Source organism: Choloepus didactylus, chromosome X, assembly GCF_015220235.1.
Source record: "Choloepus didactylus isolate mChoDid1 chromosome X, mChoDid1.pri, whole genome shotgun sequence".
Taxonomy (NCBI): domain Eukaryota; kingdom Metazoa; phylum Chordata; class Mammalia; order Pilosa; family Megalonychidae; genus Choloepus; species Choloepus didactylus.
This window is the reverse complement of record NC_051334.1, coordinates 41,566,330-41,581,991: the sequence shown is the minus strand read 5'-3', so window position 1 is coordinate 41,581,991 and position 15,662 is coordinate 41,566,330. Positions and strand designations below refer to the sequence as shown.

At 38.1% G+C, this 15,662-nt stretch overlaps 1 protein-coding gene across 6 annotated transcripts in view; it reads left to right on the top strand.

The window, feature by feature from the left end:
- The window catches only part of CASK (calcium/calmodulin dependent serine protein kinase), a 524,745-nt gene that overhangs the window by 348,338 nt on the left and 160,745 nt on the right, over positions 1-15,662 (top strand). For all 6 annotated transcript variants that reach the window (XM_037820735.1, XM_037820733.1, XM_037820731.1 and 3 more), the window contains exons 6-7: positions 11,763-11,865; positions 15,161-15,336. In XM_037820735.1, coding sequence (XP_037676663.1) covers positions 11,763-11,865; positions 15,161-15,336 — 279 coding nt within the window. The remainder of the gene's footprint in view (positions 1-11,762; positions 11,866-15,160; positions 15,337-15,662) is intronic.

Sequence of the window (15,662 nt, the reverse complement as noted above, 5' to 3'; positions counted from 1 at the left end):
TACTACATCCATCAGAAATTAACAGACCATAGTCATTTCTGGGCATCCCCAGAACGTTAAATAGCTTATCTGTTCTTCTTGGATTATTGTTCCCCCTTCCTTAATTGCTCTCTACTGCTAGTTCCCCTACATTCTACATTATAAACCATTTGTTTTACATTTTTCAAAGCTCACATTAGTGGTAGCATATAATATTTCTCTTTTTGTGCCTGGCTTATTTCGCTCAGCATTATGTCTTCAAGGTTCATCCATGTTGTCATATGTTTCACCAGATCGTTCCTTCTTACTGCCGCGTAGTATTCCATCGTGTGTATATACCACATTTTATTTATCCACTCATCTGTTGAACGACATTTGGGTTGTTTCCATCTCTTGGCAATTGTGAATAATGCTGCTATGAACATTGGCGTGCAGATATCTGTTCGTGTCACTGCTTTCCGATCTTCCGGGTATATACCGAGAAGTGCAATCGCTGGATCGAATGGTAGCTCTATATCTAGTTTTCTAAGGAACTGCCAGACTGACTTCCAGAGTGGCTGAACCATTATACAGTCCCACCAACAATGAATAAGAGTTCCAATTTCTCCACATCCCCTCCAGCATTTGTAGTTTCCTGTTTGTTTAATGGCAGCCATTCTAACCGGTGTGAGATGGTATCTCATTGTGGTCTTAATTTGCATCTCTCTAATAGCTAGTGAAGCTGAACATTTTTTCATGTGTTTCTTGGCCATTTGTATTTCCTCTTCAGAGAACTGTCTTTTCATATCTTTTGCCCATTTTATAATTGGGCTGTCTGTACTATTGTCATTGAGTTGTAGGATTTCTTTGTATATGCAAGATATCAGTCTTTTGTCAGATACATGGTTTCCAAAAATTTTTTCCCATTGAGTTGGCTGCCTCTTTACCTTTTTGAGAAATTCCTTTGAGGTGCAGAAACTTCTAAGCTTGAGGAGTTCCCATTTATCTATTTTCTCTTTTGTTGCTTGTGCTTTGGGTGTAAAGTCTAGGAAGTGGCCTCCTAATACAAGGTCTTGAAGATGTTTTCCTACATTATCTTCTAGGAGTTTTATGGTACTTTCTTTTATATTGAGATCTTTGGTCCATTTTGAGTTAATTTTTGTGTAGGGGGTGAGGTAGGGGTCCTCTTTCATTCTTTTGGATATGGATATCCAACTCTCCCAGCCCCATTTGTTGAAAAGACCATTATGGCTCAGTTCGGTGACTTTGGGGGCCTTATCAAAGATCAGTCGGCCATAGATCTGAGGGTCTATCTCTGAATTCTCAATTCGATTCCATTGATCTATATGTCTATCTTTGTGCCAGTACCATGCTGTTTTGGCAACTGTGGCTTTATAATAAGCTTCAAAGTCAGGGAGTGTAAGTCCTCCCACTTCGTTTTTCTTTTTTAGAGTGTCTTTAGCAATTCGAGGCATCTTCCCTTTCCAAATAAATTTGATAACTAGCTTTTCCAAGTCTGCAAAGTAGGTTGTTGGAATTTTGATTGGGATTGCATTGAATCTGTAGATGAGTTTGGGTAGAATTGACATCTTAATGACATTTAGCCTTCCTATCCATGAACATGGAATATTTTTCCATCTTTTAAGGTCCCCTTCTATTTCTTTTAGTAGAGTTATGTAGTTTTCTTTGTATAGGTCTTTTACATCTTTGGTTAAGTTGATTCCTAGGTACTTGATTTTTTCAGTTGCTATTGAAAATGGTATCTTTTTCTTGAGTGTCTCTTCAGTTTGTTCATTTCTAGCATATAGAAACATTACTGACTTATGTGCATTAATCTTGTATCCCGCTACTTTGCTAAATTTGTTTATTAGCTCTAGTAGGTGTATCTTCGATTTCTCAGGGTTTTCTAGATATAAGATCATATCATCTGCAAACAATGACAGTTTTACTTCTTCTTTTCCAATTTGGATGCCTTTTATTTCTTTGTCTTGCCGGATTGCCCTGGCTAGCACTTCCAGCACAATGTTGAATAACAGTGGTGACAGCGGGCATCCTTGTCTTGTTCCTGATCTTAGAGGGAAGGCTTTCAGTCTCTCACCATTGAGTACTATGCTGGCTGTGGGTTTTTCATATATGCTCTTTATCATGTTGAGGAAGTTTCCTTCAATTCCTACCTTTTGAAGTGTTTTTATCAAAAAGGGATGTTGGATTTTGTCAAATGCTTTTTCAGCATCTATTGAGATGATCAATTGATTTTTCCCTTTTGACTTGTTAATGTGTTGTAATACATTGATTGTTTTTCTTATGTTGAACCATCCTTGCATGCCTGGAATGAACCCCACTTGGTCATGGTGTATGATTTTTTTAATGTGTCTTTGGATTCGATTTGCAAGTATTTTGTTGAGGATTTTTGCATCTATATTCATTAGGGAGATTGGCCGGTAGTTTTCCTTTTTTGTAGCATCTTTGCCTGGTTTTGGTATTAGATTGATGTTAGCTTCATCAAATGAGTTAGGTAGTGTTCCATTTTTTTCAATGTTTTGAAAGAGTTTGAGTAAGATTGGTGTCAGTTCTTTCTGGAAAGTTTGGTAGAATTCCCCTGTGAAGCCATCTGGCCCTGGGCATTTATTTGTGGGAAGATTTTTGATGACTGATTGGATCTCTTTGCTTGTGATGGGTTGGTTGAGGTCTTCTATTTCTTCTCTGGTCAGGCTAGGTTGTTCATATGTTTCCAGGAAATTGTCCATTTCTTCTACATTATCCAGTTTGTTGCCATACAGTTGTTCATAATATCCTCTTATAATTTTTTTAATTTCTTCAGGATCTGCAGTTATGTTACCTTTTTCATTCATTATTTTGTTTATATGGGTCTTCTCTCTTTTTGATTTTGTCAGTCTAGCTAGGGGCTTGTCAATCTTGTTGATCTTCTCAAAGAACCAACTTTTGGTGATATTTATCCTTTCTATTGTTTTTTTGTTCTCTATGTCATTTATTTCTGCTTTAATCCTTGTTATTTCTTTTCTTGTACTTGGTTTAGGATTGGTTTGCTGTTCATTTTCTAGCTTCTTCAGTTGATCCATTAGTTCTTTGATTTTGGCTCTTTCTTCCTTTTTAATATATGCGTTTAGTGCTATAAATTTCCCCCTTAGCACTGCTTTTGCTGCATCCCATAGGTTTTGGTATGTTGTGTTCTCATTTTCATTCGTCTCTATATATTTAGCAATTTCTCTTGCTATTTCTTCTTTAACCCACTGATTGTTTAGGAGTGTGTTGTTTAACCTCCAGGTATTTGTGAATTTTCTAAGTCTCTGATGGTTATTGACTTCTAATTGTATTCCATTGTGGTCAGAGAATGTGCTTTGAATAATTTCAATCTTTTTAAATTTATTGAGGCTTGTTTTATGTCCCAGCATATGATCTATTCTGGAGAAAGTTCCGTGAGCACTAGAAAAGTATGTGTATCCTGGTGATTTGGGATGTAATGTCCTGTAGATGTCTGTTAAATCTAATTCATTTATCATATTGTTTAGGTTTTCAATTTCCTTATTGGTCTTCTGTCTGGTTGATCTATCTATAGGAGAGAGTGATGTGTTGAAGTCTCCCACAATTATTGTGGAAACATCAATTGCTTCCTTTAGTTTTGCCAATGTTTCTCTCATGTATTTTGTGGCACCTTGATTGGGTGCATAGACATTTACGATTGTTATTTCTTCTTGCTGAATTGCCCCTTTTATTAGTATGTAGTGGCCTTCTTTGTCTCTCAAAACATCCCTGCATTTGAAGTCTATTTTATCTGAGATTAATATTGCTACACCTGCTTTCTTTTGGCTGTAGCTTGCATGAAATATTTTTTCCATCCTTTCACTTTCAGTTTCTTTGTGTCCCTGTGTCTAAGATGAGTCTCTTGTATGCAACATATTGATGGTTCATTTTTTTTGATCCATTCTGCGAATCTATATCTTTTAATTGGGGAGTTTAATCCATTTACATTCAACGTTAAAACCGTGAAGGCATTTCTTGAATTGGCCATCTTATCCTTCGGATTATGTTTGCCATATTTTTCCCTCTCTCTATTAATATCCTTTATTGTACCCATACCGAATCTCTTTAGTACTGAACCTTTCTCCAGGTCTCTCTGTCCTGTCTTTGTTTCTCTGTCTGTAGGGCTCCCTTTAGTATCTCCAGTAGGGCAGGTCTCTTGTTAGCAAATTCTCTCAGCATTTCTTTGTCTGTGAAAAATTTAAGCTCTCCCTCAAATTTGAAGGAGAGCTTTGCTGGATAAAGTATTCTTGGCTGGAAATTCCTCTCACTCAGAATTTTAAATATATCGTGCCACTGCCTTCTTGCCTCCATGGTGGCTGCTGAGTAGTCACTACTTAGTCTTATGCTGTTTCCTTTGTATGTGGTGAATTGCTTTTCTCTTGCTGCTTTCAGAACTTGCTCCTTCTCTTCTATGTTTGACAGTGTGATCAGTATATGTCTCGGAGTGGGTTTTTTTGGATTTATTCTATTTGGAGTTCGCTGAGCATTTATGATTTGTGTATTTATGTTGTTTAGAAGATTTGGGAAGTTTTCCCCAACAATTTCTTTGAATACTCTTCCTAGACCTTTACCCTTTTCTTCCCCTTCTGGGACACCAATGAGTCTTATATTCGGACGTTTCATATTATCTATCATATCCCTGAGGTCCATTTCGAGTTTTTCAATTTTTTTCCCCATTCTTTCTTTTATGCTTTCATTTTCCATTCTGTCATCTTCCAGGTCACTGATTCGTTGTTCAACTTCCTCTAGTCTTGTACTATGAGTGTCCAGAATCTTTTTAATTTGGTCAACAGTTTCTTTAATTTCCATAAGATCATCCATTTTTTTATTTAGTCTTGCAATGTCTTCTTTATGCTCTTCTAGGGTCTTCTTGATTTCCTTCATATCCCGTACTAGGGTCTCATTGTTCATCTTTAGTTCTTTGAGTAGCTGCTCTAGGTGGTGTGTCTCTTCTGGTCTTTTGATTTGGGTGCTTGGGCTTGGGTTATCCATATCGTCTGGTTTTTTCATATGCTTTATAATTTTCTGTTGTTTTTGGCCTCGTGGCATTTGCTGAACTTGATAGGGTTCTTTTAGGGTTTGTAGACCAGTTGAAGTCCTTATCTCTAATTTATCAGATCTACAGCTTCGTGGAGTACACTTTCTCTAACTAACCAGCAGGTGGCGTCCACGAGCCACCTGTTCTCCACAAGCCAGATCTCCCCTGCTTAGCCTTTTTGGTGAGTGGGGGAGTGTGTCTTGTGGGGCCCAATTGGTGTACCAAGCTTGCGTGTGTAGTTGGTGTTGCCTGCCCTGTATGTGGGGCGTGTTTCTGGGCAGTCGGGGAGGGGGGGTGGCCCTAACAATCAAATCTCCCTGATGATCCTAGAGTTTTCAAGCTGCTGCAATAGTCTAATCCTTCAGTTCAGTCCTGCCACAGTTTGTCTCTGCCACTGACCCACAAGTCTTTGGTATTGGCGTATGGCTCCTGAGACTTGCAAGTGGGCCCCTCTTCCAGGATGTGCACCCCGGGTCCTCTGTTGAGGGATGACTGTGCTATGTCACAGGTGAGTGCCGTCCCCCCAGGGCAGTTCTGGGCTGCTGGGCTGTGTTGGGAGGCTCCCAGTCTGCTCAAATGATGGCTGAATGGGGCTCTGTTAATTCACACTGCTCCCCCTTCCCAGCTCTGGGACATTCAGCTGAGGTTGCAGGGAAGGCTAATGTCCACGCCCAGTTTTGTGGTGTTTGCCTGTTATTTGAAGCACTTCCGTCACACTGGGTTGTCTGGGGCAGCTCTGGGCTATGGGGCTGGCGATGGGCAGGAGTGTTTCCTGTCCACCAGGATGGTGGCTGTGAGCGGACACCCCCCTTTTCTTGGGAAGTTGTGTTGTTTAGTGAATTTTCTCAGCCACTGGAATATTGCCTTTTGTCTCAGAGCTCTCTTAGTTCTGCTCTTGACTTGACGTGCCCAAATTTCAATTCTTTGAAGCTTTCTGTATTGAGCTTCTTAGAGTAATTGTTTTAGAAAAAGCAAAAAGGATTTAAAAAAAAAAAACAAAAAAAAAAACGGCCCTCCTCAGAGATCTAATGGGTTATTGAAATGCTAATAGACAAAGCAACCAGGGCCATTAAGGAAAGGTGTACAGGGCAGAGAGATCAGCTTTGCTTCGGGATTTGCATATGCGCCTCAAGGCCTGATCTCCGCCCTTCCCCTTTCTGTGTTCACCAGAACTCGAAAAATCCTCTGCTTTTATTTTGGAGTTTTTCGTGTTGTTTTTTTTTCTATGTCTGTCTCCTCTCTGCTGGGCTGGCTGCTCTCAGAGTCTCTGGTGTCTGGTCTCAGTCTATCTATGGTTGGAGTTTGAATCAGTAGAATGAGTTTCCCATAAGAGCAGCCACTGCAATTCTCCCTTCTCCTTCCCGGAGCTGACAGCCCCTCCTCCCCCGGGACTGAGCCTGGCAGGGAGGGGCGCGGGTCCCCTGGCCGCAAAAACTTACAGATTTCGCTGATCTCAGCAGTTCCACGTTTTCATGAGTGTTGTATGAAGTATGCCCAAAGACAGATTGCTCTGTGGTGTCCAGTCCACGCAGTTCCTGGCTTTTTACCTACTTTCCTGGAGGAGTAACTAAAACATACAGCTCACCAGTCTGCCATCTTGCCCCGCCCCCCAGATGATATGTTCTTATATCTAGAAAACCCTGAGAAATCGACGATACAGCTACTAGAGCTAATAAACAAATTTAGCAAAGTAGCGGGATACAAGATTAATGCACATAAGTCAGTAATGTTTCTATATGCTAGAAATGAACAAACTGAAGAGACACTCAAGAAAAAGATACCATTTTCAATAGCAACTAAAAAAATCAAGTACCTAGGAATAAACTTAACCAAAGATGTAAAAGACCTATACAAAGAAAACTACATAACTCTACTAAAAGAAATAGAAGGGGACCTTAAAAGATGGAAAAATATTCCATGTTCATGGATAGGAAGGCTAAATGTCATTAAGATGTCAGTTCTACCCAAACTCATCTACAGATTCAATGCAATCCCAATCAAAATTCCAACAACCTACTTTGCAGACTTGGAAAAGCTAGTTATCAAATTTATTTGGAAAGGGAAGATGCCTCGAATTGCTAAAGACACTCTAAAAAAGAAAAACGAAGTGGGAGGACTTACACTCCCTGACTTTGAAGCTTATTATAAAGCCACAGTTGCCAAAACAGCATGGTACTGGCACAAAGATAGACATATAGATCAATGGAATCGAATTGAGAATTCAGAGATAGACCCTCAGATCTATGGCCGACTGATCTTTGATAAGGCCCCCAAAGTCACTGAACTGAGTCATAATGGTCTTTTCAACAAATGGGGCTGGGAGAGTTGGATATCCATATCCAAAAGAATGAAAGAGGACCCCTACCTCACCCCCTACACAAAAATTAACTCAAAATGGACCAAAGATCTCAATATAAAAGAAAGTACCATAAAACTCCTAGAAGATAATGTAGGAAAACATCTTCAAGACCTTGTATTAGGCGGCCACTTCCTAGACTTTTCACCCAAAGCACAAGCAACAAAAGAGAAAATAGATAAATGGGAACTCCTCAAGCTTAGAAGTTTCTGCACCTCAAAGGAATTTCTCAAAAAGGTAAAGAGGCAGCCAACTCAATGGGAAAAAATTTTTGGAAACCATGTATCTGACAAAAGACTGATATCTTGCATATATAAAGAAATCCTACAACTACAACTCAATGACAATAGTACAGACAGCCCAATTATAAAATGGGCAAAAGATATGAAAAGACAGTTCTCTGAAGAGGAAATACAAATGGCCAAGAAACACATGAAAAAATGTTCAGCTTCACTAGCTATTAGAGAGATGCAAATTAAGACCACAATGAGATACCATCTAACACCGGTTAGAATGGCTGCCATTAAGCAAACAGGAAACTACAAATGCTGGAGGGGATGTGGAGAAATTGGAACTCTTATTCATTGTTGGTGGGACTGTAGGATGGTTCAGCCACTCTGGAAGTCAGTCTGGCAGTTCCTTAGAAAACTAGATATAGAGTTACCATTCGATCCAGCGATTGCACTTCTCGGTATATACCCGGAAGGTCGGAAAGCAGTGACACGAACAGATATCTGCACGCCAATGTTCATAGCGGCATTATTCACAATTGCCAAGAGATGGAAACAACCCAAATGTCCTTCAACAGGTGAGTGGATAAATAAAATGTGGTATATACACACTATGGAATACTACGCGGCAGTAAGAAGGAACGATCTCGTGAAACATATGACAACATGGATGAACCTTGAAGACATAATGCTGAGCGAAATAAGCCAGGCACAAAAAGAGAAATATTATATGCTACCACTAATGTGAACTTTGAAAAATGTAAAACAAATGGTTTATAATGTAGAATGTAGGGGAACTAGCAATAGAGAGCAATTAAGGAAGGGGGAACAATAATCCAAGAAGAACAGATAAGCTATTTAACGTTCTGGGGATGCCCAGGAATGACTATGGTCTGTTAATTTCTGATGGATATAGTAGGAGCAAGTTCACAGAAATGTTGCTGTATTAGGTAACTTTCTTGGGGTAAAGTAGGAACATGTTGGAAGTTAAGCAGTTATCTTAGGTTAGTTGTCTTTTTCTTACTCCCTTGTTATGGTCTCTTTGAAATGTTCTTTTATTGTATGTTTGTTTTCTTTTTAACTTTTTTTTCATACAGTTGATTTAAAAAAGAAGGGAAAGTTAAAAAAAAAAAAAAAAAGAAAAACAAGGAAAAAAAAAGATGTAGTGCCCCCTTGAGGAGCCTGTGGAGAATGCAGGGGTAGTCGCCTACCCCACCTCGATGGTTGCTAACATGACCACAGACATAGGGGACTGGTGGTTTGATGGGTTGAGCCCTCTACCATAAGTTTTACCCTTGGGAAGACGGTTGCTGCAAAGGAGAGGCTAGGCCTCCCTATGGTTGTGCCTAAGAGCCTCCTCCCGAATGCCTCTTTGTTGCTCAGATGTGGCCCTCTCTCTCTGGCTAAGCCAACTTGAAAGGTGAAATCACTGCCCTCCCCACTACGTGGGATCAGACACCCAGGGGAGTGAATCTCCCTGGCAACGTGGAATATGACTCCCGGGGAGTAATGTAGACCCGGCATCGTGGGACGGAGAACATCTTCTTGACCAAAAGGGGGATGTGAAAGGAAAGGAAATAAGCTTCAGTGGCAGAGAGATTCCAAAAGGAGCCGAGAGGTCACTCTGGTGGGCACTCTTACGCACACTTTAGACAACCCTTTTTAGGTTCCAAAGAATTGGGGTAGCTGGTGGTGGATACCTGAAACTATCAAACTACAACCCAGAACCTATGAATCTTGAAGACAGTTGTATAAAAATGTAGCTTATGAGGGGTGACAATGGGATTGGGAAAGCCATAAGGACCACACTCCACTTTGTCTAGTTTATGGATGGATGAGTAGAAAAATAGGGGAAGGAAACAAACAGACAAAGGTACCCAGTGTTCTTTTTTACTTCAATTGCTCTTTTTCACTCTAATTATTATTCTTGTTATTTTTGTGTGTGTGCTAATGAAGGTGTCAGGGATTGATTTAGGTGATGAATGTACAACTATGTAATGGTACTGTAAACAATCGAAAGTACGATTTGTTTTGTATGACTGCGTGGTATGTGAATATATCTCAATAAAATGAAGATAAAAAAAAAAAGAAGGTGATGAAAACACTTCCACAGGCATGACCAGGAGAGCCTTTTAGGGTCTAGTTTGTATTTTTCTTCTTCTGTATCAACCTCATCCTTCTCTTTGCCTCACTCTAGGCTTATTCATTTGCTGTGTGCCACACTAGACTTGTGCTACGTCTGTTTTTTTTTTTTTTTTTCAGGTCTGTTGGCATCGATCTCTAGTTGTACCAACTTAAAGTTCTCACTACGTACAGTCTTTATTGGTTGATTTCTGTGGAAATCACTGTTTTAGTTTCCTAAGCTGCTTAAAGTAGATACCATGAAATGAGTTGGTTTAAACAGTGGGAATTTATTAGCTTACCATCTGAGGCCGAGAAAATGACTAAATCAAGGCATCATCAAGGTGTAGTGCTTTCTTCCTAAGACCAGATGCTTGCGATCCTTGGCTCCTCTGCCACGTGGTGGCATCAGCTGGTCTCCACCTTCTTTTCTGGGTTTTGTCGATTTCAGCTTCTTGCTTCTGTGGCTTTCTCTCTGTATGTTTGAATTTCATTCTGTTTATAAAGGACTCTATAAACAGACTCCATAGAATAAGACCCATCCTGAATAGGGTGGGTCACACCTTAACTGAAGTAGTTTCATCAAAAGTTCCTACTTAAAATGAATTCACATCCACAGGAACAGATTAGAGTTAAGAACTTGTCTTTCTGGGGTATATACAGCTTCAAACCCCCAGACTCCTCAGTGAACTTCTGAGTACTTTGTGTCATGCTGTAGTTTGCTCACTGTTCATTCGTGTGCACTTGCTTTCCCTCTCTTCTCTCTTTCTCTAGCTCACACACATTCATACACATTTATATTTGAGAGCTCATCTTTTTCTGAGCTAGGCTCTATTGTAAAGGTCTTTAAACTCCTTTGGACAAAAAAGAGCAACTTCCAAAGAGGATCCTGGTGCTCTCATTGGGCAGAGTAAAGATCCCTCCCTCTTTTGTTTATCATCATTAAACATCTCTGTGCCATCTCAGGCTTTTAGTACACTGGTGTTTTCATACCCACCATCAGTAGGCTAAACCTGAACTAAAACGGTGTCATTTTATGAAGAGAAAGTATAGGATAGAATAAAAAATCATTTTATCTTCCATACCTAAAGAGGCTTGCCCTTTTTACTACCCCATATTTTGAGAGCGAGCCATGCATAATGTTAGTCACGTTGGGGAGGATAGTATTTGAGCAGAGATCAGAGCTCCCCATAATTAAATCCTTTCCTGACACTAACCCCAACAGTGTTGCAAATGCAGATAGACAAGATTGTACAAAAAAAAACCTCATTGTTACCATAAAGGATGTGATATTTAGGGAGCCCTGGTCAAGCAGGCTACCCCTCGTAGAGGATGTCTTTGTCCTGGGCTAGAGACAGGCAAAGTGGTCTCCTTTCCCACTTTCTCACCTACCACTCCCACAGAAAGAAAAGACAGGTCCAGAAAACAAGACATGCCCCGGTAGAGCATTGAATTCCCTGAGACCAAAGCTCAACTAAAGTCATGAAATCTGGCCCATCCATTTTAGCACTCCTCTTACTTAGGGATGGAAAAAATTAAGAAAAGAAAGGGGGTGGTCAGAGAGTAGACAAAGAAAGGATCATCAGCATCCCCTAAGAGCCATGATATAGTGGCTCCATAGGTAAAGTTAGATTTCAAGAAACATTTTGGCAGGAAGTGTAAAATATATTTTTCCTTAAACAAATCTAGACTATCACTGGAAGAGAATATTGCATGGAAAGGCAGAAAATGTTTCTGTCATTCTCGAACATCCATGCTTTCTGATGCTAGCATCATACTCTAATCTTGAAAGCAAGTAATTCCTGAAAAATTTTGGATAGAACAGGTAAGTCTGAAGAAATCAGTCATAAATGAGAATAGGACAAATAATTCAGCCATCTAAAATAATTTCTGAGGATGTTTTAATGTGTTACTGTATTATGTTATTCAGTTTTTGTAAATTGAATTATTCATCTTCAATTAATCCTTATTTCTGGGTTTCTTTTTTGTTTGTTCGTTTGTTTTTTTTCTTTTTCAGCCCCACTGTGTTCTCCTCGCCTCAAAGGAAAACTCAGCCCCTGTTAAACTTGGGGGCTTTGGGGTGGCTATTCAGTTAGGGGAGTCTGGACTTGTAGCTGGAGGTAAGACCACTTTAAAAAAATATATTTCTTTCAAAACCAGGTCATTTTCAAGCTGGTGTAAAACTTTCAAACTAAATATTAGCCCAACCTCAGTGTTTCATACCCCATTCCACCCCACCTCTCCCGGAAAGAAGCCATAATATAGATTTAGTTTTAAATTTGATAACTCTATAGTCATAACTAGATTTGTTTTCCCTTAAGACTAGACCCTGTCTTTTTACTCTTTGTATCCCCAGCACTTACGAGAGAAGAAGCCCTACATACAGATATTATAACAGTGTTTGAAGATGATATTCAGGGTCTAGTGACTTGTAAAGTGGAAATGGCCAAAGAAGTCAAATCTAAAATGTGTGAATTAGCCACTTCCAGGTTTGCATCTATGGCTAATTTTTAATTTCATACTGTTTTCCTCTTTCTATCTGTCAAAGAATCCTTCTCAAGCCATCAATCTGTATATTTGGAAAGAGCAAACAGATGTGAATGCAGGCTGGTTTTATTAATAGCCAAAGAAAACATAATTAGAAAATTCCCATGCCAGAAATAAAAGATGAAACATTAAAATAGAAACTTTCTTCACCAGCCTTCAGAGGTGGATGTTAATTACAGATTCAAGCATTTGTTTTTTTTTATTTATTTATTTCAATAGACTCCAGCTCAGAATGCTGCCCCAGTTTTGGTTCTATTCCTTAGTTTTACAAATTACTTAGTTCTCCATTTTATAAACTATCAGTCTCCTAGTAATTACCTTCTCTTTTCTGTCTCCAAGTACTGCCAGTCTTCACAAAGAGGAAAATTATGGAAAATATCAACAGTACCTTGTTAAACCTGTCATCTTTCAAGAATACTTACTTTAAATTCAAATACCTGACAAATGATAAATATCAAAATAACAATCTGTTACCCAGGATATTGCATTTAACATAATTCACCATAGCTAAGTCAAAGCAGTATTAACGTAGACCATCCTTTGTGGAAAAAAAAATAGGTCATAGTTGTATTATTTAAATCATTATTTCACTACAAGGCCCTCTAAAACTAAATTGTGTTTAAATTATCTTGTAGTTTTGCATTCTTTTTCAGCTAATCATTTCCAGAAATATGAGAAATTGCAAGTTGAGTATAGTTACCAAGAATGCTGATTTTTCCCCGAATTTATAACTTTTGGCCAAGATTGCAAGACTGACCAAAGGGTCAAATAGTAAAGCATAATTTATTCATAAAATTATTGAATCTCAGGATTTGAAGGGGTCTTAACTTCTCCATTCTTATAACAACGATGAATTCTCATAAAATTCCCGAAGAAATGTTGAGCTCTAGTTAAGTCCTCCAATGGCAAATAATTCACTATAATGCCAGGACAGTTCATTCCATTTTTGGAAAATTCCTTAAGTATTGAAAAGTTCATCCTTACATTAAACATTAATCTGTCTTCCTGTAACTTCCACCCAGTGGTCCTAATTCTAACTTTTAAAGTCACTCAGAATACTTTTAGCCCTTCCACATAATAGCCATTTGGATGTTTGAAGACAACTACTGTTTCCCCTAAGTCTTATCCAAGTTAACTTCCCTAGTTAACTTAGCCATTCCTCATATAAACTGATTCAGAGTCTCCTGACTATCCACAAAGAATGAGGCCAGAACTGAACACCATAACTACAGGTGTGGGCAGTTCAGTGCACAATAGCATGGGCTATCATTTCTTTTTGTTATGGGTCTTAGAACAAAAAATTTTATCGGGCTCTCTCAATTGCATTGGTTTTTTTTGACAACCACATGACTCATACTAATCTTGCAATCAACTGAAAATCCTAAGGTTTTGTTATTTTGTTTTGTTTTTTATTTTATTTTTAAGCAAATGTTGCTGTTAAGCTAACTTTCTTGAATCCAGTATTTGTACAGATCGCCCCTTTGTTAAGACTGATGATTACATCCCCAAGGCTAATGGAATGAAATGAAAAATGCAAATTCCCTTTAGATGTTATATATTGGCTATATTTAATGACTTTGTTTCTATTGATCTGGGTCTGTTAGTATTCAAAATGTCATGGGCTTCATATTTTATTGTGCATCTTGATTGAAGGGGAAAAATAGATTTTTTTTAACATTTTCTCCATGTTAATTTTTTCTCCATGTTAATCTATTTTCCTAAAGTCTATGAACCCTTCCCCCAAAATGTGTATTTTTGAAGCTAATTTTGAATCCATAGTGTGTCCGTTACTCTAAATTTATTTTCTCAGTGCTTCTAGAATTGAAAATACTTTCTGATGGTCATATTACTGTCATTTTTTACATACTTTTACTTATGGTCTTGAAATTACTTTGAGTATTTCAATGTCTTTAAAAATACATTATAAGTAAGTAAGGGATAAATGATTTATCTTAGAGGAAGCTTTCCTGTTGTTTAAAGTACTTTTGAAATGTTACCCATTGCATTACTAATATTTATCTGCTTTAAAATAGAAAGCCATTTTCCTGTCATTTTGGAATCTGTGATCACCCAGTCCTTGAAGTGGAAAGGGTTTCTTTCCTTTTATGTGTTCAGCATAGTAAAAACTATTTAAATATATTTATACTTCTATCTGAAGCTCAGCTATTTGGAAAACTCACCTATCCAGAATACAATTAGGAATCTACAAAATAATTATAATAGCATTAAAATACTATTCCTGTTCTTAAACCCCATTTTTAATTGCTACAGCCTACTGCTAAAATAAGCTTAATGGGATTTCAGATTCAAATTCATATTCCAAATAAAAATGGTCAGCAATAGCTTTAATTTGGGGTTTTCTATTTGGCAGTCAAAAGTCACAATCTTTTTTCCACAGATTCTTTTTCTCCTCCTGCTCCCTCCTCTCCATGCCTCTCTGCTTCTGCCCCTGCTGTGGGGAGGCCCTCCCACCTCTTTCCTGGGCAGCTACAGACTCTGCCTGCTAACTCTTCAACCTGCCATTGCTCCATACTTTTAGTGATTTTCAAACATGTGAAAAACTGGAAACTTTAAACTTCTTCGTGAAGCAAGGAATATGTAAATACCTATGTTATGCTTGCTGAAATCGGTAGGGAGTACCAGTATTAGAAGACAGAGTAGTCTGAGCTCAGTATTTTCAAAAAGTGTTAAGATAAATATTTTTTTTCTTCTGTGACATTGGTTTTATGGGGGAGAGGGGAGGTAATGAGAGAATGTTTATACCATTAAATTTTTCATTCAGATTGTTACTGTTCTATTATTTTCAGTTTTCAAGTGGAAAACCCCATTTTATGCAAACATTTTTCCTTAATGTTGTTTTAAATATAGGGCGTGTTGGAACACCTCATTTTATGGCCCCAGAAGTGGTCAAAAGAGAGCCTTATGGAAAACCTGTAGATGTCTGGGGTTGTGGCGTGATCCTCTTTATTCTGCTAAGTGGTTGTTTACCTTTTTATGGAACCAAGGAAAGATTGTTTGAAGGCATCATTAAAGGAAAATATAAGGTAATATGTTATGTATTATGAGCATTTTATTTTTCCACTAAGATTAAATTACTCTGAAAAAATGTTTTTTTAAATTTATTAGAAAAGTTGTAGATGTACAGAAAAATCATGCATAAAATACAGAGTTCCCATATTCCACCCTGTTATTAACACCTTGCGTTAGTGTGGTACATTTATTACAATTGATGAAAGAACATTTTTATACTTGTGCTACTAACTGTAATCTTTGGTTAACATTAGAGTTCACTATGTGGTACAGTCCTTTTTTAAAAATTTTTATTCTAGTAACATATATACAATCTAAAATTTCCCCTTTTAACCACATT